General features: G+C 39.8%; 1 protein-coding gene across 3 annotated transcripts in view; it reads left to right on the top strand.

Moving 5' to 3' along the window:
* The window catches only part of Wdr7 (WD repeat domain 7), a 359,330-nt gene extending 338,014 nt beyond the window's left edge, over positions 1–21,316 (top strand). For all 3 annotated transcript variants that reach the window (XM_008855378.2, XM_008855377.2, XM_008855376.2), the window contains 2 exons: positions 11,478–11,582; positions 18,516–21,316. In XM_008855378.2, coding sequence (XP_008853600.1) covers positions 11,478–11,582; positions 18,516–18,719 — 309 coding nt within the window. In that variant the 3' untranslated portion in view covers positions 18,720–21,316. The remainder of the gene's footprint in view (positions 1–11,477; positions 11,583–18,515) is intronic.
* The last annotated feature ends 2,349 nt before the right edge of the window (positions 21,317–23,665 follow it).

The raw sequence follows: 23,665 nt of genomic DNA, 5'->3' as shown, positions 1-23,665 counted from the left end.
GTGTGTGTGTGTGTGTGTGTGTGTGTGTGTGTGGGTAGGTAGGTAGGTAGGTAGGTAGGTCATGAAAGTAGAGAGGGGATCATGAGAAGGGAGGAAGAGATCTTAAGTAAGGGAAAGAGAGAAATGGGATACATGTACTAGGAAAGCAGAGGGGAGCACGGGGGGTGGAGACCAGCTGAAAGTGGAGCATGAAGGGGGAGGAATAAGCATTGAAACAAAGTACAATGACACATATGTATATGACAATGCCATAATAAAACCCATTACTTGACATGCTAACTTTTAAAATTATCTTAAAAAATAATTAGCTTTTGGATCTGCCCAAATACAAAGAGTAAATTTCCCTGTCTTTTTAGTCATAAGAAAGTTACTTTATAATAAGCTTTTCATACTATGTCTTACCAGCATTGTGAATAGTGATATTATTCACTATCCTCTTTTCTATTTGTTATTAACTTTGTTCTTTGATAATTTCATACAGACATATATATAGTGCATTCTATTTATACTCCCCCCACTCTCTCTTACCTACTCCCACTCCTGCTCTCCCCTCCTTCCCACACCTCCCTTTCCCACCTCCATGCCTTTTTGTTTTGTTTTGTGACCCTCTGATTTTAATCATGGCAGTCATTGTGGCCACAGGTTTGGGGCTATCCGTTCAAGCCTGCTGGGCTCACTGTTGGGCATACACTGAAGGCAATGGCTGCCCCTCTCTCCAAATCACTGTCCTTTTATTTAAAACTGAGCCACATTTATCTAAATTACACTAGCATCAATATTTGAGTATTCATGAATAGTCTTTAAATATGATTCTATAATTTTAAAATGTTGAATTATATGATATACATTTTTATTTTTATAAAAATATTTTGTTTAATCATTCAGATTTATTTTCTTTTATCATTACTGCATTTAAGAGTCTCACAATACAGGTAATCACCGCAGCCAAAAAATCATGTTAAATTTTGAAATTTATAATAGTTGGGATTTGTACGAAACCTAATTCTCAAAGTATGGTTCTATAAAATGGATCATTTTAAAGAAAAGACATCATTTATTTTGTAGTTACTCTGAGAATATTTAATAAAGCAAGAGGCGACATCTGTGTGTGTGTGTGCTCAGCTCCTGATTACCACAGCAAGGAAATGAGGACAAGGGCTTAGCTATAGCTGAGAACATTTCTAATTTGCTCCGGACAGCTTTTTCCTTACGTAGAAAGGACAACTGAAACCAGTGCATAATTTTACAGAGATTGCTGTCCTGATATTGGAAGACTAGTAAATAACTTAATGACAAATGCGTGTTCTCTAAGTACTCAATCATAAACTTTCCTTTTAAAATTAGTTTTAATAATTTATTATCAGTTTTAATAAAAATATAAGCCTCATTGTTGTAGAAAAATATCTGAAGTGATTAGTGAAGCCTTAATTACAAAGGCACAAAGATGAACACTTGTGTTGGTCCTAAGCAGAAGTGGAATATTATCCCCCACAGAAAAAATGCAAAAGGCTATTGCTTATGTCATAAGGATTATCAATATGTAGATATTGAAACACTATTTAATTCATCAATGTCAGTTAGTTTATCCCCAAATGACGTATAAATCACTTTTAGTAACTGCAAATGGATAAAGTGCCACAGCTTTTTTTTCAAAGGAACAGAGTGCATTTGCTTGGGGCATTCTATCTTATAATAAGACTTAAGGAACTCACTTTATTATATTTATCCTTAGCTCTATTTTATATTGAGATGTTAACATGATACCAAATCCACTTGTCTTTCTTCCCAAATGTATATTCTTTTCAATTAGATGGTTGGAAGATGCCATAGCACGTTGACGCATATTCCACAGAATTGGCATAATATGAATAAAAAAGACATCAGCCCAGCCTTCCATCAGAAAAGAAATTATATAGATAAGCAGCCCATTTCCAAGCCTCAAATCTCTGTTCAAAACTATTATAAAACAGCCAGAGGACAGTATCTGCTTCTGTGCCTAGACACGGGAGAGCAGAGAGGCACTGAGGAAAGCTGGGCTCCCTTCAAGACTAGAGTTGCAGGCTTGTGTTTACCACCTACCTTCATTTTGCATGACAGTTTGTGTCCCTAGTGAGAAAGAGGCAGGCTCCTAATTCTGTAATCATTCTTCTCTTAAGAACTGCTTACTCTGGTGCCTGCAGGGGGATAGACAAGCTAATGGAACAGTGAAAACCTTCAGGCGCTAAAGACTATAAAAACTGGCTGCTGATGAGAGTGGTGGAGCTACCATCCCCTGTGAGCTGAGGTGTCTGGGAGCCAGCCCAGCAACTTCCTCCATCCTCTCCAGTGAAGAAGTCAGGACTTCTCTGTGTTCAGAGGTTTAAATGCCTGTTAAGACAGTGGAGGACCTGAGCTCCCTCTAGACTGGGCTTCATCTGGGCCAGGCAGCACTGTTATTCCACCTCTCCTTACAGGATGGCAGAGTAGGAGTGTACAGTGTGCCAGGCCAAATCCAGATGCAAAGGAGGTTAGACCCAAACCAGGGTCTTCCCTAGGTATATAAACCCCCTTATGGCACCTGTACTTGAGAACTTAATAGTTTTGTGAGTTCACCTGGGATTTCGTAGGGCCTGCATGGGTGGGGCCTGCTAATTGTCATCCATCCAGCAAAAGGGAAAAGATAATCCCCTCCTCCAGGCCTCTCTTCACCACAACCTCTTGCTCTCAAGAACCTACTGCAGGAGCTGGCAAGGTGGCTGAGAGGATAAAGGTGCTTGTTGCCAGGCCCGATGACCTGAGCTTAGTCCCTGAGTCCTACATGGTATGAGGAGAGAACCAACTCTTATAAGTTGTCCTCTGATCTCCACATACAAGCACACACAATAGATAGATGATTGATTACATGGAAGGATGGATGCATGGATACATGGAATAAAACGTTTTACGAATCTTCTGCAGCTACCTGGGCTAAGGCTGTGCCCAGCCCGAGGCCCTGTCACACCTCACTCAAAATCTCTGAAATCACTTACACTGTGCAATGTTCATAATGACAGTCACAGGAAAACTAAGTTAGGAGATTGACGATGTGACCTGATATTCTGTCAGGCAGAAGACTCTAGAGCGAGACTGCCTGGGTTCTAATCAAAACAAGCTATTCCTCCTCTCTGTGTCTCAGTTTCACAGAGATAGTCATCTTTTCCATTGCCACCTGAGCACTAAGAAGTTTGTGTACAAGTGCTGAGAACAGCATCTGGTGTATAGTAAGAACAACAGAAGTCTGACTACTAGTTTTTTTTTTTTAATTCCCTACAGCGCAAGCACACTGATGCATATGTATATATATATATATGTATATGTGTGTATATATACTTTTTAGCATACAAGTTTAAATTTCAAAGGATGACAGAAGCTATTTTGTAGGTGACCCTTTGTTTTGAAGTATTAATTGCAAAATGCATGTTTGTCAGTAATGACAATAAGACAGAAGCTAGTAAACACTCAGGTGATGTGATGTACATATGAATTATTGGCAATTTAAAGATGTAGACAGAATGGAATAGCAAAGGATCACAAAGTACATGGAAGTTCCTGCTTTATGACAGTAAGCACAGCACATGCAGTGTTTGGAGTGAATGTCACTTGAGAAGTGCAGTAGCAGAGAATGTGGTCCAGGGCCTAATGATCTGTTGCTCAGCTTCTGAACAATGAGGTGCTGTCTGTCCAGGGCTTGGCTATCCCAAGCCCCTACAGGTACCCAGAAGCACTTTGTCAAGCATCTGTGTGCCAGCAGCTCCACCAGCTTCTCCTTCTCAAGGAATCCCAGCACGTTCCAATGCTAATTCTCAGGCATGATGGTCATTTTCTGATGAAGTAGCACAGAGCTGCTGTGCCTGCATAGTGCCATGAGAAACTGTAATGACATCCAGTTTCTTCCAGCACTTAGTATGCCTTGTAATTCCACATTTTGAGATGTAGTTGAGTAAAGTGACTTTAAGATACCATCCAGCTCTCAGATGGCATGATTAGAAAATTTGAAGAGAACCTGGAGTGGTGGTGCATGCTTTTAATCACAGCAGTCAGGGGGGCACAGGCAGGCTGATCTGTAAGAGAGGCCAGCCTGGTCTACATAGTGAACAAGGGGCTGGAGAGATGGCTCAGTGGTTAAGAGCACTAACTGTTCTTGCAGAGGACCCAGGTTCGAATCCCAGCACCCACATGGTGGCTAACAAGTGTCTGTAACTCCAGTTCCAGGGGAAAAAACACCCTCTTCTGACCTCCATGGACATTACACAATACAGGTGTACTCACATGCTTGCAGGCCGTTCACTCATACACATAAAATAAAAATAATAAAACATTTTTAAAACAAATATAAAAGAAAATTTGGAGAGAATTTAAGGAGAAGCCAACAAAGTTATTTTTATTTGATTGCCTTGTTTTTTAGTTGTCTTTGTTGTATTTTGTGTATATATCTATGTGGATATTGTGTGAGGAGGTGGATTCGTGTGTGTGTGTGTGTGTGTGTGTGTGTGTGTGTGTGTGTGTGTGTAAATCAGAGGTCAGGTATCTTTCTCAATGGTTTCTCCACCTCATTTTGAGACAGGGTCTCTCATTGAGCTGGAGCTTGCTGATTCGGCTACACTGGCTGGCCAGTAGACCACAGGAGATCTTCCTGTCTCCACATCTCCAGCCTTTGGCGGGGGGTGGTGTTACAGATAATGCAAATACTTGGTCTTTGCTTGGGTGCTAGAGATTGAACTCAGGTCCTCATGCTTGAGCTAGCAAGCGCTGTACCAACTGAACCATCTCCTTAGCCCCTAAAATTGTTTTTCAATGGAAAATGAGACTTGGAAGGAAAGGTTATGGTGTTAGGAATGTTTTTCTAAATCCTGAAAATAAAAACTAAAAAAAAAAAAAAAAAAAAAAGGTGGGGTAAATGGCTTGCAACAGTCCTCAAGTCTATAAAAAGCCATGCCACTGAGATCACGACAGACTGGTCTCCATCTCCACAGAGAAGAAAAGGAAGCATGCTAGAACCATAGTTTTGGATTTAGATTTGATGTCAGGAAAAATTTCCTGACAGTACACATTGTTAAACATTGAAAACAGTCCTCCAGGGAGCCTTTGGAATCTTCTCTTGAGATACTTGAAAACAGAACAGATTTCCATGTGTCTGGCTGCCTTAAAGCATCGCTGTCCACATGCAGAAGAAAAGAACGGGTGACCTTCGGGTGTTCTTGACAACAAGGTGGGGTCCTAAGAGTCCCTGCCCCAATTGTCCTGAGCAGGCTTAGTTCCCCTGAGCCTTGTAAGCTGCACAAATGAGATTATCTATGGTTAATGGTGTTATTATCTGCCTCATTATTTGCTGGACCTATCATTTGTCTCCTTGAACCGACAAACTTTATGTGCTAAAAGTTCTATAAATTGGTTACTTGGGAGAAAAGAAAGGGGAACTTTTTCTCTTGAATATATTAATTCTTAACTTTTGAACTCATCTGAAACAGCTCTGTTTGGATGGGCCTTTTCCTTGCCTAACAAACAGCTGTCATTCAGATCCATGCATCTTTTCCCTGCTGTGAGCAGTTACTCCCTGCCAGCCCTTCTGGAATTTGTGGATAGCTGTGTTAGGATGTCAGCAAGGCAGGCCCTCCCTTCTTCCCTGCCTCTTTCTGTCTCAGCTGCTATGAATACAAATATGTAAGAGATACCAAATGGGGTGGCCAGACCTGGAGAGCAGACATAAGCACACCCTGACCTGCACTTGGCCTTGGGTATCATTAAGTGCAATCAGCACCAAGAAAGTGTCCATATTCGTAGGTCTTTTCTTTCCAAACCTCCATGCTTACTTCCAGGACATTCCTTAAATATTATGGCCATCATCAGTTTATCTCTTGCTCCATATACCAGTGGACACTTCATTCAGGTACATCCTAACTTCGGGCATCTGCCATCTTTGTACCTCACAAAAACAGAGGCCCATGTTTGTCCTGCGTGCTCTCTGTGGAGCATGGCCTGGGACAGTGGCACTGGTGAAGGTATAGAGAGGATGTGTGCAGTTCACTGGGTACATGCCTCTAGCTCAACAGACTTTTCAGTGGCACTCAAATTACTCCTGCCTGATTGCTGCAAATTCAGCCATGCTGCTCCCAAGAAGGCCACAGCCAAGCTATCCACTTCCCCTCAGCCCCAAGAGCCCAGTGCTATGACTCTCAGGCCACGTTCTTTTGTTTTTTATTTTTTCATATTATTTTGCAAATAAATACATGGGTCAATTCTGTATAAATCTTTTAAATTTGATATTTATCATGGAAAAAATCTACCTGCTTTGTAAATCTTTACTTCATAATGTACATTAAAAGTAACAAAGTGTTTTATTTGGTTAGGTTGTTTCCTCACTTTTCCTTAAAAAGAGTGATGAGGCATATGAGTAAGTATAAAATACTCTCTTTACTCTTGTTCAGCCTCTAAAGTAGGTGTGATAGTGCCCTGTCTTGCATCCAAGTCTTGAACTTGTTTGAAACTGAGTATCCGGAACTCTGGGAAGAGACTGGCCATGTGAAGAGCTGTTTTCAAGGGAATCTTCTGGGGAGAGATGGCTCAGCGGTTAAGAACATTGGCTGTTCTTGCAGAAAACTTGGGTTCGAATCCCAGCACCCACATGGCAGCTAACAACTGTCCGTAGCTCCAGTTCCAGGGGATCCGACAGCCTCTTCTGTCCTCCATGGGCATTGCACAACATGGGTGCACTTACCTACACAAAGGCAATACACACATACACATAAAATAAAAATAATAAATAAAATATGAAGAAAAAAAAAGAGAGAATCTTCCTAATAGGCTTCTGTTGATGCTAGCCAAAACACTATAGAATCCCCATCTCAGGTCCCCTCTCTGTACAGTAAGGCTCATTTATTTCTTTGCAGACCTCATTGGAATTGTCTGCTTAAAAAATAGAAATAAGCTGCTGTGGTGCACACACCTTTAGTCCCAGCACTTGGGAGACAGAGACAGAGGCAGATCTCTGCGAGATTGAGGCCAGGTGGGGCTACAGGGAAACCCTGACTCAAAAAGACCAAAAATAATGAATAAATTTTACAAATTCAAACTTGGTCTATAATTGGATCTCAGCCACACAGGTGAGACAGAACCTGAATAAGGAAAGTGGGTGTATAGTAGTTATCACTAGACACAATGTAAAGAACTGCTTATTATTAACCCTGCCTCTTAGATCCTTTTCTTTCATTAGGCAAAAATGGAGTGCTTAGCAATCCAGCACTGTCTCCTGCCTGGGATAATTTTTCTTATTGTTCATACCACTTCCTGAATTACATTAATTTCTTTATATCTCATCTTTTCAAGACAGCAGTACCTTTGACTAAAAATATAAGATATGGTATCCAAACCACCTTTTTGACACCTGTTGTTTGGGGGTTTAGCATCTGAAACCCTGGGTTTCCTACCTCACAAGACAATTACAAGTTCACTGAGATCCCCTGCAGCTGAGTATCTAGTACCAGAGCTAAGGTTGAAGTCAGTTCAGGTGCTGGCTGTACAGATCTTCAAGTTCAGTCTACATAAAAGGCAATGGCAGCATTTCTATTACAGAAAGGATGGAAGTAGCTCTCAGGCTAAGATGCTAATCAATTCACCAGGTGTGCAAAACTTTTGAATACAGAGCGTCCTGGCCTGCCCCTAGTCATACTTTATGACACAAGAGATCTGTCAACTGCAGCCAGTGCTCCCTCATTGGGCAGCTCCATGGGGCACCCAGCAGTATTTTATCATGTGCATATGTGTTTGTGTGTATGTGTGTGCATGTTCATGTCTTTTCATCTGATCTACAGGATAAACCCTACTTTATCCAAAATGGACTTTGAAGAAATTTACAGATTCAAACTCACTGTGGACCTCAACCATACAGATGGGAACAGAAAAAAGATGAGCAAATGTGTAGGCAATATTTATTACTAGACACAGACCGAGCATAAATTTAGTTCTCAGCTTCCTGGCAGTAAAGCAAGCACTGCTCGATTATGTAACGACTATTACATGATTAAAAAGAAAGCAATGAATGTGTCTAGTTCTTTTCCTGGTTTAAAAGAAAGCCAGGGTGAACTTCACCGGATATGTTAGAGATGGTAGCTACCAAGTAGCCATGTTTCCTTCCAACACTGAGGTATTCTTCATGTGAATGCTCTGAACACAAGCCTCCTTTAGAAGGTGAAAATGTGGGGTAAATATAGTCAGGGACACCTGAAGAAGCAGGTATGGGCCTGGTGTCCAGTTTTCTGCTTCTAACAGGGCAGCAGCCTCATAGGAAGGTGTACTACCTCATCCTGTGAGTGGATCACGTAGCATTCACTCACTGTTACATTCTCTGGGAAACATTCTAGTTGCTTATTGAGGCAGGATGCTAATCTGAAAGGGGCAGGCCTTGCTTTTTGTGTGGAAATGTAGTGGGTCACTATCTAGAAGGAGCTAGCTCTGCCTCCATTCAGTGCTGGACATTGAGGTTTCTAGAAAGGCCAGCTCTCCTTAGAAAACCTTTTAGTCAATTTATGGTTTAAATGGATACTAGGGACCCATGGGAGAAACTATTTTAAATCAGATATTTGCAATAGAAAGATAACATTCCATATGTAAGCCAACCCACCTGACCCACAGATCTGCACTTGTGTCAGTCCTGAACTGGTGAAGAGCAAGTGTCCAGGATGAAGTAGCCATGTGTGAGCAAGGCCCAACCTCCAGCAGTTCAGAAGAGGGTAGAATCTGAACATTATATGAGATATGATAAATTAGAAATGTAGGCATAAAACTTTTTAAACATTTTTTTGCAGGCCAAACATACATGTATTTAATGTATGACCCAGGGCTGGGGATATAGTTCAGTGGTAGAGCACTTGCCTAGAATGTATGAAGGCCTGGATTCAATCTCCAGCACTGAAATAATAATAATACCATATGGTCTGTTAAATAATAATAATAATAATAATAATAATTAATAAATTCAAGCATGCCTTCAATTTACAACCTCCCTTATAAAGCAAGGCCTTCCTAATCAACTAACCAAAGAAGAAATTCAAATTGGCTCAGTAGAAAACAGAATTTTTTGCAGAACTGATTTTTAAAAAAGAAAATTCGAGCCAGGCGTGGTGGTACACACCTTTAATACCAGCACTCAGGAGGCAGAGGAAGGTGGATATCTGAAATCAAGGCTAGCTTGGTCTCCTCAGCGAGTTACAGGCCAGCTAGGGCTACACAGGGAGACCCTGTCTCAAAAAAGACCACAAAAGAAAAAAGAAAAAAAAAATGCTTTCCAAGTGGGTTCATTAAACTGATCTAGAAGGTCTCAGTAGCCTGGTTTTCCCATTGGTTGAGAACATTTTCCCCTGCCTAGAATAATTTTCATCCTAGCATAGATAATGTTCATTTACACTCATTTCCTTCACTAGCTATTCAGAAGCCATTGCTTAATTTAGCAGTTTGCGACCAGCACCATGGACAGCTCCCATGCATGTTGATTTAATAGAGTGGCACAGTCTGAAGTCTGTTTCTAAGCAACCTAGGATGCCAAGTGAAACTGATTTGGGGGTAAATGGTTCTGTTCTCTGTTCTGGCCTTTTTTGAGGGCTGGGGCAATCATTAAATAGTGTAAGTAATTGAGTTATGTAATTTACTGAGTTTTTATTATGTCCTATGATGGTGCAGATGTACATGTGTGTATTATCGCAAATTTTCACAAAGCTCTTTGACACACATACAGTCATCACCATAATTCCTATATTATAGATGTTGATACTCTGAGGTTAAATAATGTGACCCCTGGTTCCCCAGTGAATAAGTAGAGAGCCGAATGCAAACCCAGACAGTCTGACTCGGCTCCATGCCCTCTGCTGCCTGAAGCTCAGGTCTGTGTTACCAGAATAGCATTCTTTCTTTGAGTGCCTAGAACATCAAATCAAATGGCAGGAAAGAAGATAGCAAAGGGAACTAAGAAACATGTTCATCTCCTGACTCCCTGTCCTCCCACGCCTTTCTCACTTGAGTTTTCAGATATGAAATATGTAAAAATTCTTACCAAAATTTACAGCATGTATGGGCTGAATCACATAAGTAGCCTGCTGCCCACTGAGACACATTTTACAGCTCTTCAAAAATTTCAAACATTTCCTCATTTCTTTCAAGATAATGGAAGGAGACTGGATATTTATGGTAGAGATACAGTTTTTAACAGTTGAATATGAGGAAATTAACAGAATATTATGCTAATTTTATTAGTATGCAGTGCTTTCTGTAATTATTAATATCATCAGAAGAGTGGATTGTTTTATTAGCAGGGACTTTTTATCAAAGACCTGGTCTAAAATACAACTTCCTTTTTATTATTCATGGTTAAATCAATGACAGCTATTGGCAAAGGTTCAAGACTATCCATGTTAACATGTTTTTAATAGTGTTTGATTTGTATGTGCCCAAACATCCAATGCATACATGTGTGTATGTTTACTAATTGCAGCTGTATGAAGTTAAACACAGTGTTACTCGTGGAAAATCAAGCATAAAACATGAAAAATATATGATTATTAAGGAGTTGAAATTAGTCTTTAATGCGTTCCAGAACAGGGAGATTACGATACAGGTTTGATTGGTTTTCATTTCAGATAAGCAAGATTCTTAGGTAATTTCAGTGGTTGGTTTCTTGCCTTTCTAATTAATTACAAAATTCTTCTTTCTAATGAACATAAATTAATTAAAACTCTGATTTACCCATTAATATGTGTTTTCTCTTTGGGCTTACACTGTCTCCTCAACTACAAGATTGACCCACTCCTTGGAACAAGAGTAATGTCCTTAGATAGTGAAAGATTGTTGCCACTTTTAAATTTTTTAAAAGATTTATTTATTATTTTTATGTGTATATGTGTGTGTCTGCATGAATTTATGTGTACCAGATATGTGCGGGAGCCCACAAAAGCCAGAAGAGGATGTCAAATCCTCTGGAACTGGAGTTACAGGTGGTTGTGAGCATCCATGTGTATGCTGGGAACTGAATTCTGGTCCTTGGCAAGAACAGCAACTGCTTTTAACCATTGAGTTGTCTCTCCAGCCCCACATTTGTTTATTTTTATAAACTTATTTTATAAACAAAAATGTTAACAGTAGGGGCTGGAGAGTTAGCTCAGCAGTTAAGAGCACTGACTGCTCTTGAAGAAGAGTTCAATTCCTAGCACTCACATGGCGGCTAACAACCATCCATAACTCCAGTTCTAGGGGGCTCTGACCCCTTCTTTTGGCCTCCACAGGCATTGCATGACACAGATACACTTACATATATGCAGGCAATACACTCATACACCTAAAATAAAAATAATAAATAAGAGTTACAGTATCCAGTATCTATGGCATTACCTGTTCAACACTGAATATGTTCATGTGGGTACTTGTAAGAGTTCTGTGGAATACATGTCACTAATAACCTATGATGTTTATTTCAGACAATCCATGGACACAAAGGACCAATCACTGCAGTGTCCTTTGCTCCCGATGGGCGATATCTTGCCACCTACTCAAACACTGACAGCCATATTTCTTTCTGGCAGGTAAGAGTAGATGTTTGCAGCATCTTAAATATATATTGCATGATGTGCTTCGGTGGGAAGGTCTTCCTCTTGAGCCTTCCTGCCAGTCTTCCTTCATTCCCTTCCTTCCTTCTTTCCACAAATGTCAAATGTTTATTGATTGACAATTGTGTGCTCCATGCTAGCCCACAGGATGCTGAGAATACAATTAGCAATCTGGCAGAGAGAGGGTGCCTGCTTTTCCAGAGCTTCACTCAGAAGGAACCACAGATAAACAATCAGTCAATACAGAGAACCTGAGACTACGATAGTGGGAAGACTTTCTGAGCAAGAGACTCTGGGGCAGAGCCGTGAGTGAGGCTAAGGAAGAACACAGGCAGCAAGTGTGCAGTGAGCAAGGGAAGGGATGTGTGAAGACTGTCTGGAAAGGAACCCAGGGGAAGCCATGCTCAAGCCATGAGTTTACACACAAGGCATTTTTAATAAGGTCCTGGGATCTACTCCAATAGGACACGGGAAATAAGCATTTTCCTAGTATTTTATGTATGTCTCTATTATCTCTTTTTTGCTGTCATTGTTTATATGATGTTTTTGTTGGGGGGGGTTGTTTGGTTGGTTTTGATATTCATTTGCTGGTTTTTTGATAGACTCCTTATGTAGCCCAGACTAGTCTTAAACTCAAGGCCCTCCTACCTCCACCTCTCAGGTGTTGGGATTACAGGCCTGTACCACCAGGCCTAGTGCTTACATACTGTTCTTAATTTCCTAACTACTCAAGACATTTTAAAAACTTGAATATTTTTAACTGGCATTTCATATGAATATATATTATGTATATATATTTAATTTTGATTAAACTAAATACCAGTTTTGTCACTGATTTTTTTAAATTTATTTATTATTTTTATTTTATGTGTATGTGTGTATTGCCTGCATGTAGGTAAGTGCACCCCATGTCATGGAATGCCCATGGAGGTCAGAAGAGGCTGTCAGATCCTCTGGGACTGGAGTTACAGACAGTTGTTAGCTGCCATGTCGGTTCTGGGATTCAAACCTGGGTCTTCTGCAAGAACAGTCAGTGTCCTTAACTGCTGAGCCATCACTCCAGTATTACAGTAGACTGTTTAATACTAAGCATTTGCCCTAGTTTTGTTGTCATCTTGATACGCCTGTGAAGAGGGAACCTGAATTGAGGAATTTCCTCCATCAGTTTGGCCTATGGGCATGTCTGTGAGATAGTTTTAAAAAATATATTTTATTTGTTATTTTTATTTTATGTGTATGAGTGTATTGCCTGCATGTATATAAGTGCACCCATGTCATACAATGCCTGCAGAGGTCAAAAGAGAGCATCGTATCCCTTGGAACTGGAGTTATGGATGGCTGTTAGCCACCATATGGGTGCTGGGAATTGAACTCCTCTACAAGAGTAGCCAGTGCTCTTAACTCCTGAACCATCTCTTCAACCTTATTGCTAATTAATGTAGAAAGGCTCAGCCCACTGTGGGAGGTACTATCCCTATGCAGGCACCCTGGGCTGTACAAGAAAGGTAGCAGAAGGAACGTGAGTCTGGAAGCAAGCCAGTGAGCAGCATTCTTCTGTGGTCTCTGCTTCAGTTCTTGCTCCCAACGTGTGGCTTCCTTGATGATGGATTATAACCAGTATGCTAAGATAAGCCCTTTCCTCCCCAAATTGCTTTTGGTTATGGTGTTTATCAGAGTAAAAGTGAAGCCAAACTAGAATAGCACTTGATCACCCACCATTTCCTCTTCTTTTTAAATTGCTTTGTTCTTTTAAGCCTGTTAGAAAACTATTAAATATTAGAGACTCCCCTCCCAAAGAATTCATTCAAAACTTTGTTGACAGTTTAATTTTCCTAGGATGCAAATGCACTTCATAGATTGGCATTTTGCTTTAAAAGTGAAAAAGTAAAAGTAAAAGTTTAAGCAAGGCTTCAGCACAATTTAATGGTTTAAAAACCAAATCAATATCTAATAAAATGTAAAACGGATACAATAAATGGCTTAATTAACAACATGCTATTAAAATGTGACAACTTCCAAATCTGTCGGAGAGTTTTTCTACTTTTTATCTAATTTAACTTTCCAGACTTTCTCACTCTTTTTTCCAGAGTATGTCTGCAACACTTTAATTAGCTCATATTAAATTCCACCCATCAGAGATCTTACCCAGTCTTCATTTTTCACTCCGAGTAACCGTGGGACTGGAATTTTCTGCTGCTATGCCCCCATGACTCCATTAGATGCCCACAGACTAAACTCACAACACTGGTCCTCTCAAGAGCTTACCTGTGTATGTGTTTTTGCTACTCATGTCTAGCACAGTAGTCTCTGTAAAGTTATGCCACCTGTACTTTCATGTAAATTCTCCTTCTGGAGTCTTGGAGGGGCCTATGCAAAGCTCTGCACATTCAGCATTGCCAGTGTGTCGAGGTGCATGCTGGCTTCTGGCCCTGACTTCGTATCAGCATCACGGGGCTCTGCTCTCAAGGAACTTAGCTTTCCCCCATGCTTTCTTTTTTGGAATAAACAAACCAACTCAGTCTCTCTCTCGCTCTTGTTCTCGCTCTCACTCTCACCCTCCCTCTTTCTTGTTCTCAGTACTTTTGTTTGACTAAGGAAATGTAACTTATTTCATAAAAGGGTACCTCTGAAATGAACCAAATTTGACAGTTTTCAGTATTTTCTTGAATTTTTAAGTAATAAAAAATTCTTATTGTCTACATCTTTTAAGGTTCTGTTTGGATGCTTGTTCATCCTTTCCTTGAAAATTCTTTTCTTCCTATCCAAGTCTCTACCCAGTACATGAGTAGAATTGTGGCTATTTTAGAGGCCAAGATCATTCATTAGATGGTATTTTTGAGACCTCTTTTCCTCTTCCAGTTCCTCTTTGCAAGCCCTCTGTCCTGTCTGGGTTTGTTAAGTACATGTGAACCTGCATGTCTGTGCATGTGGCTCTATGCTCACAGGGCAGGCAGAGCACCCCCTTAGTCCACAAGCTCCCCTGCTGTAAAGATGTCTGGTATCATCTGCCTGCCTCAGAGATTTAGCAACTCCTAGGCCTTTCCTCCCTCCAAATCAGTACCAGAACTGAAGATACAGCCCACTCCTTGGATGTTTAAGTAATGTCCCACCCAATCTTCAAATTAAACAGAAAGCACAAAAACAGATCATTCTTGCTTGATCAAGAAAATATAATGAAACCGCTTCCAAAAATGTAATGGGCTTTGTTTGAATTAAAGAGAGTCCAGAATGCAGCGGGTGAATCTGCTGCTGCCCGACTGACTTGGATGCAGCCTGTTTAGTTCTAATGATGTATGAGAAGACTTTTTTATCATTCCAGTAAGAGTACTATAATATATTTTGAAAACTTAATGAAGTCTTATTAATACAGAGCCTTACTAAAGCTATCAACTATTAAAATCTTTGCTGAGAAATGAGGGTTAATGAGAAATATTGGTTGGATAATTACTCAAGTGAGACTCAGTAAAAGGTTTGTGTGCAGCATTACTTACTTTGAGGAAAGCATTAAAACATTTCCTGTTTTGATGAATTATGTTGGTATGTGTTTCTCTGTTCAGAAAATAATCATCAAACTGGTGTTGTGAAGCATATTTCTGAAAGAAAGGGAAAGCCAGCACTGGATTTTAGTCAGTTTATATAGTCAGCTATTAAATAGTGTCATCTGGCAACCTCACATCATATTCCCACAATTTGAATATTTTACTTCAGTGTATCTATTGGTATTCAAGTGACGGGAGTTTGGTAATGAAAAACATCCATAATTCTTTCATGCAGATTTTACCAATACCATCCAACAAATAAATATTGTCTTTTAAAAATGTTAATAAATTACATAGATACTGGTTTTATTTATTTTTATTTATTCCATCATACAGTAGGTTACTACCCAGAAATTTTTAAAAAATGACGTACATCTGTAGTCATTAGCATGAGGATTCCTATAGCATTTTGTTGAATGAAAAAGCAGATCACAAAACTACCTTCGAATATGAACCTGTTTATATAAAATTCTTTAGGTCTACTCTGCTTTTCCTCAAGCACAATTGAGTGTGATGTAATGTGTATGTTTGTGTGTGTGTGTGTGTGTGTGTGTGTGTGCGCGTGTGTATGCAGGACTTATTTGTATATAGGTCTGGAAGGTTGTTTGCCAAAATGCTAATAGTGATTATCATGACGAAGTAAGATTTGGGGGAATTTTTTTCTCTTTATAATATCATTTGAATTTTCATAGTTTTGTGTTCTGTAATAAGGAAAAGACAGTATTACAAATCTTGTAATTCTATGTAGTTTTCACTCATCCAAGGTTTTAAGTTACCTTTATTTTAGCATAGTTTTTACTGAGTAATCAATCAAGAAAAAAATAATGTTGATGAACAGAAAGGTTCATTGTTTCAGTCAGAGTTCTTTAGCTGAGCTTACTGGGAAAATTAATCCCCACCTTGGTACCTCAGATCATTCCTCATTTGAAGAGGTTGTAGGGAAAGGATGGTCTGCAGAAACATGAACTGTAATGAACATGCAGGTCTTCATCTCCCCAACTCTAAATGACTGTAAGAATGTGTACCTTAGAGAACTTGGCACACCCTGTGCTGAGGAGGAAGGCTGTTTGACATAAGCATTGATCAGAGCATGACTCAACTTATGATGGGAACCCAGACATAATGATAACTTTTTCCTAAAACCTTCCCATCTATGGCATTTCTATAAGATATTCTCTTCCTCTCCCCCTTTAGCTCTCAATCCATTTCTTGTGCCTGGCTACATTTCAAGGAATGAATAAAAATAAGGACGTATCCAAGCATATTATATGCCTTTTGCATCTTGAGCCACCAGCAGAAATCAAGCTTCATACATATTTTCATAGAAAATCCATAAAGAATGAAAAATACTTTGTACCTATTTATCAACTGAGAAATTAGATTTTTTAAAGCACAGCATGCCTGTTGATGCCGGTTAATTTTAACCAACAATTTTCTGGATCACTAGGATCTGTTCTGTAAGAAGACTAAATTATATACGGTTCCATTTTGCGACCTGAGAACTAGCAAATCAAGTTCACAACTGTTATATCCATTTAAGCCAGTAGGGACCCTCCATAAGGCAACAAGGCATGGGTTTTTATCTTTTGAGGAAAAATGGGGAAGGAAACAAGGAAAGAGACTTTGGAAGGATGACAGGTGAGGTAGGTACTACTTGACTTTAAATTAACCTTTGCAGAAAGAGTTAACAATAACCATACATTTGGTTTTAAAATGTGACCTCGTACACTAGTGATTTTTTTTCACCTCTTGTGTTGTGTTTGGCACTATTATTAATGCAGGAAAATCAGTAACATTAGTCATCTTAAAAGGGTTATTACTCAAGATGATTTAAATTGTGAAAATGTCAGTGGAGCCTGCACGCACCCTGCTAGAGATGCCATGATTTACGCCTTCTGACACCATCCTGCTGCTGAGAAGGGCTGGAAAAGGAATGGCCTGCATTTCTCACTGATCCAAATGCAGAGCATGGTATCAGCAGTAACACATCTTAAATGTCTGAAGATCTGCTGGGGTTTCATGCATCAGCCACTTGTGTAGTTGGGTCCTGATAGGCATGCTTCACCCACATCACTAGTCTCTGATCCATGGAGATTGAGAGGCCTTACTCCCAAGAGGAACAAGAAGTATTAATGCAAAGAAAAAGATTATTTCACAGGCTTCTTTCTCCATTTCCAGCATGCTTTCCTTTTGGTTAATGGTAGCACAAATCATGCATATTGAAGTAGTATTTAGCACTAAAGAAACCTTCGGACTCATTGGCTCCAAAACCAGTTCCCTCAGACAACTGCCATTTGATATTCAGCAATTTGACCTAAACACGTTGTCTATGAGCCATAATTTCCATGTTACTTTTCATTTTTGTGAATGGATTTTAAAAATCATATTTTTAATCAAATCTAAAAGTGCCAGAAAACAAAGTGGCCAAGTGATGAAAAGGCATTACCAATAAAGTGTGAGGAGTGTACTCTCCTTAGCAGGATAGCAGAGCCATGAGATGAATCTGATTCGCATTCTCGTTCGTAACTGAAGGCTGAGGAGATGACTCAGTGGGTAAAGCTCTTAACTGAATTTGGATCCTCAGCACCCATGGTCTATGCTGAGTGGGCATAGTAGCCCACCTGTAATCCAGCACTCAGAAGGCAGAGACGGGCTCCCCAGGGCAAGCTGGCTAACTAGACTAACTGAATCAGTGAGCCCCACCTTCAACAAGTGACCCTGACTAAGTATGTAAGGTAGAAAGTGAAGACACCTGATGTGAACCTCTGACCTACACACACATGCCCACACATATGTGAACATGCACACATACAGGCACATACATATGCAGAAATAAACAGAGTGTTTTTCCAGAGCATTTGAAAAGGCAGGTGGAAGTGAAGGTGTTGGTGGTGGGAATAGGGACCCAGCTTCTGGTGTGGCCCAGTCAGCTTTCAGTGTCTACATTTTGGCTGCGTTTCACTCTCCTGAACTAATTATAAACCCTAAAATTGGTCTTCACTGGCTCATCCTTCAGGGCATGCAGTTAGCATTATTGTCAAAGAATACAAAGGTCTGCAGTTTTAAATACCCACCATTTCCAAATATTGTCTAATTGAACCGTTTTATTAGCAGCCATAATTTAGCACCCTTCCTCAAGATCAATGAACTCTCTGCTGTCAGGTCCTACTCACAAAGTAAAATTTCTCTAGATTTATGCGTTTACAGCAACAGTATCAGAACAATTTGAAATCCACTCTGAGGAGCCCTTCAAAGGTAGAATAACTCAGAGATGAGCGTGAATAATCATTATGGAGGGAGAGTGGGCTGAAGTGTGTGGTGGGGAAGGGAAGGGTTCTTGAAGTGACGTGCGTGTCCCTTTTCCCTCCAGATGAACACATCACTCTTGGGAAGCATTGGCATGCTGAACTCGGCACCTCAGCTGCGCTGCATCAAGACTTACCAGGTCCCCCCGGTGCAGCCAGCATCCCCCGGCTCCCACAATGCCCTTAGGCTGGCCCGCCTCATCTGGACTTCCAATCGAAATGTCATCCTCATGGCCCATGATGGGAAAGAGCACCGCTTCATGGTCTAACACTGCTGTCTGCTGCACTGACTACCTGTTAGTTCTCTAGCTTGTCTAAGCCGATATTGCTCTGTCTTCACTCACACTGGGCTGTTGCTTGCTACCTGCCCTCCCCAGTGCCATCCAGGAGCATGGCCAAGTCTGTGTCACTTGTGCATGCTTCTTGGGGGCAGACTCAGCACAGGCCACCTATCGATTCAGACACACACACTATCAACACACACACACACACACACACACACACACACACCACTCAACAAGATGTGGCCATTCTGTCATTAGGTAGTTTTTCCCTGCCAGAGATGGGAGGGGAGAGCTGGCTGTTCCTAGGGACGTTCTTGTTGCTTGGTGCAATAGAAGCCCGAAATCAATAACCGCTGTGATTGTACTCCCAGCCCTGATCCGCTTTGCCAGCCCTTGAAGCCTGGCTCTGAAATGCAGCTTGCATTTGGCCAGGCCAACCTGGATGCTCAGTCAAGGCAGACTCCTCATTATAGAAATGACTTCCTTTTGGATTTCCTGAAACATACTGTTGTTTACCAAACCCATTCTGTGTTTACATTGGTTTTTTCCTTTTAGTAATTGATAGGAAATTACTTAATTCTGTTTCCAAGGATTTAGCCACTAACTTCTTCAGTAACACCAATCTTATTAATGAGATTAATGAGAAAATATTAAAATCATACGTTTTTCCTTTTAGAAAATAATTTTCCAGATACCTGGCCTTCTAAAATGATCATTTCCTGTTTAAATGTTAGTATATTTTGTAGATTAAAACAAAAATCATTCCTACTCACAATGTAGCGAATATAATTAAACAGTCACTATAAATGATCTTCTAAGGAGACTTTGCGATAAAGAACCAAGTTTGAATGCATAGCATATACATATAATGAAGGCTCTCCTGTATGTTGCATATATGTAAAATGAAGGCTCTCCTGTGTGTTGCTATAGATTCTTTTGTTCAGGAAAGATCTTCCTCCTCTTCAGGAACTTTACAATGTGCAATTCTCAAGTGTATGATATATGTCGGTAACCAGTGATAATTATGAGCCAGCCTTCCAAATACCAATGAGTTAAAGAAAAACTAGGAAGGCGTCTCTTTTAGGTAAACATCCTAGAAATCTATATGGGCACATTTTCCAGTGTACATGGGATGTATGGGCTCTCGGTCTGTGTGGATAGACGTTACAGTGACAATGTTCATCTAGCTTTCAACACAGCTTTAACTTTATCACTTGCTTCTTCTCATGTTAAATTATATTGTTCTTATCTTAATGGAAAAAAAATCCATAATGCAGTATTTTGTATGAGTTGTTCCTAACAAACTTTGTTCTGTATATAGTTGGAGGGTGCAGGTTGGTTGGTTGGTTTGGGTGTTGATTAATTGGTGAGCTGGGCAAGGTTTATTAAATGCAAGAATAAAAAAAGGAATTAAATTAAGAGAAAATATGTGATATTTACAGAGGAGCAAAAATAAAAATGTTTAATCTTAAAACACATATATTGTCAAAGTTTACAGAATATATAGAAAAGTAGGATCAAGATCCAGGAACAAATATATATCTGTCTGTTCCTTCACTCTAACAGTTCCTTAAAGAACACATTGAAAGCTCACATCCCCAGAATGTCTTCTGCATACTGATGTATGTTATTTTTCTTGATGGCAACTCTGTACTATTCCTTGGATTTAGATGTTGATGTTCTTTCAAAAATGAATTTATGCCACTTGCATGTACATGGTATTTATAATGATTACCTATGTAGCTTCCAAGAAGGAAGCCAAGAACTGTACAGTGTAGACTTTGTTTGATGAACATGCTATGTTCAGTGTAGATCGAGAAATGTGAGGTAAACTAATGCACTTTGTTCTTCCAGTAGGCTCCTGAGCCTGCCCTCTGCCCAGCACAGGTTTACTAAATGAACCTCAGTGGGACTTAAACTATTTGGAATGATGAGCTAAATATACACCTTGGAAAATTTTTAAATCAGAATATTCCATCCTTTATGAAGGAGGCGTGGGACTGGTGGGATGGCCAGCGCACATGCACAAATGGTACCTGTCGTAGAAATCGAGAACAAAGCTATGATGTTACAATCTCTAATTGTGGTCCAGGCCAGTCCTTCCGTGCCCTGTGTGCTTAGTCAGAAAAATGCAAGGACTGTAAAACTCTGTGAGAATAAAACTTGATGCTAGAAGACTAACTGCTAAAGTATAGTTTACATTCTCATTGACACAATGCTCTCCTTAACTATTTTGACATCCAGGGTCCCTAACATCATCCCAGCTTAAATTCCTCAGCACTGAGGTAAACTTTGCATTGTCATCCCAGTATACACTTATAGTGTTTTATTGATTTTGTTGGCATAACACTCACACTTTGTCCTTGTAAGTGCAAAGACATATGTGGCTTCACTGGTAATTTACAAGCAAAAGGTGACATGATGTGACACCTGTATGAAAATATTGTAATGATTGAACTCACTGTGTATAGTGAATGAATTAAAATGTCTGCCTCCCAAGACATTTATGAATGATTCCACTTAATTTGTGTTGAAAATCCCTATGTATATATGTGTGTTAAATAAAACTGAATTGTACTGAAGATAGTTTCTTTTTATTTATTTCTCTGTGTGTTTATGAGTGTTTTGTTTACATATATGTAAGTGCATCCATGTGTGCAATACCTGTGGAGGCCAGAAGAGGGTATCAGATTCCCCCTGGAACTGGAGCTACAGTTGTTAGCCACCATGTGGGTGCTGGGAACAGAACTTGGTTCCTTTGTAAGAGCAGCCAGTGCTCTTAATCTCTGAGTTATCTTCAGGGCCCAAGATGGTTTTTCTTATCTCTTTTGCTTTTGGTCATGGTCCCTCTTCTTAAACATTCTCGGTTGAAAGCATATGTTCCTCTTACCCTTCTGTTTCTGGTTACTCCTGTCACTGGAGAGTAAGCGGCAGGAAAGGCAACTTTGTTCTCAAGGAGATGTAGAGCAGTAGAAAGAGCTTTCACCCACACTGTGGAACCTGGAGACAACCAAATAAACTCTCAACCAGCTAGAGAAACTCAACAACACCCTCTATGGCTCAGGCAGAGGAATCACATGCATGTTGCTTTATCTCCACCCTGACTTGCATCTAAATAGACTGTTCATTGTACCAAATTGTATCTTGTCAAACCTGATGACATGGGTTAGCTGTCTCCTGGGAACTGGACTGAGATCATTAAATTCATTTCATTTAATACTCAGTTTGGAGTTCAATTTGAATCCCTGAGGTAAAGAGTATATAATTGGTTTTCAAAAAAGCAAGAATAACAAAAATGGTCCTCTTTGCTCACAGAGCATAACATGTAAGTAGCAAACCTACTTTTCTTGCAATGCCTTACAGTTAAGAATGCAGATCAGCAATGCCTTACAGTTAAGAATGCAGATCAGCTTGACTTGAGTCAATCGTCATATGAAGCATAAGCTCCAAGAATTAGACATCCCAGGAATTGACTGCAGTATCTTTGGCCCCATCAGTGCTCAGGGTTAGCCCTGGGAATTGTTTTAACACATTCGGATAACTTAAATGTATCCTTATAGGAAAATAAAAGCAGTAACAGTTCTTTGTGATTGGTGATCACATAAGCTGATCAAATGTGGAAAGGGCATGGTATTAATAGGAAGGTAAAGCCAAGCAGTGCTGGATGAACTTTCACCTTTCACCCCTTTGCCTGACTGACAGAGCTGAGTGTTGTAGAAAATCAATACTTCAGAGCCAGGAGGGAAATATTTCCACCCTCTAACTAGAGAATGTATTTTGACAAGGCCAAGATAATCCAAGCTGCACAGGAGAAAGAGAAAAGAAGACTCATTTTTAAAGCTTGACACTTCAAGGTGTTTTTGTGCAATGGTTTAGAGATGTCAATACATACAAATACCAAAGGTCAAAAAGAAAAGCCAAAAGAATTTCAAAAATTAGATGCTCTCTGGTCTTTTTTGCTGTTTTACAAACTGAAAAGAGACTACCTATTGAGGGAGCTTGTGTTTGTGATTGTCATTTAAATGAACTGAGCTCACAATTGGGTGTTTTAAGGTTACCATCCTTCTTTAATCAGACTTTACATTTTGTAGAAGCAACAGTATGAATATTGTATGGCGGCAGGGGATTCAAACTCCGTATTTCTGTTGCTTTTTTTTCCTTTCTTTTTTTTTTTGGACATGAATTAGTTTTTGAAAAGCTGTGTCAATTTGCAGTTATATGGCAAAATTGGTTTTACAAATCATGTTGATTCTGCCTGTGACTTAAACTTCTTCTTTGGTTCAATCACTTGCGAAGGGAAGAGTTCATGTACTGTTAGACAAAAATGGTTTCTAGTTTCTCAGATTCCTATAAGCAAATCACTAATACATGTATCCTAATTAGATGCTTCTAAATGAAAAGCTTTGTACCTCTGGGGGTGGGGGGTGGGAAAAAAAAAAGGCAATCCAGGCCATTCTTACCAGCAAGATCTAGGTCCATTCATTCTGTGGCTATTATACCTGCATCAAACAGATCTAAATTATTTTCTTTCCTATAGATAAAAAAGCAAAGTATGGGGCTGGAGAGATGGCTTAGTGGTTAAGAGCACTGTCTGCTCTTGCAGAGGACCCCGGTTCAATTCCCAGCACCCACATGGTAGCTACAAATCTTAACTCCAGTTCCAGGGGAATCTGAAGCCCTCTCCTGACCTCTGTGGCATTGCATGACATGGGTGCACTCACATACATGCAGACAATACACTCATACACATAAAATAATAATAAATAAACTATTTTTTAAATGCCTGGAAGAGCAAAGCCTACTAAGGGCTCCATAAATGTAAGTGAATCTTTTTAGTAGACATTTAGAATTTCTTACTGAGCTTGAATAAACAAGATTACCACTGTCCTTTGGAAAGCACTGGGATAGTGTTATGTCATGTTTTGTCTTTC

Source organism: Nannospalax galili, unplaced genomic scaffold (assembly GCF_000622305.1).
Source record: "Nannospalax galili isolate Female #2095 unplaced genomic scaffold, S.galili_v1.0 scaffold567, whole genome shotgun sequence".
Taxonomy (NCBI): Eukaryota; Metazoa; Chordata; class Mammalia; order Rodentia; family Spalacidae; genus Nannospalax; species Nannospalax galili.
This window is presented reverse-complemented; position numbering and strand designations above follow the sequence as displayed.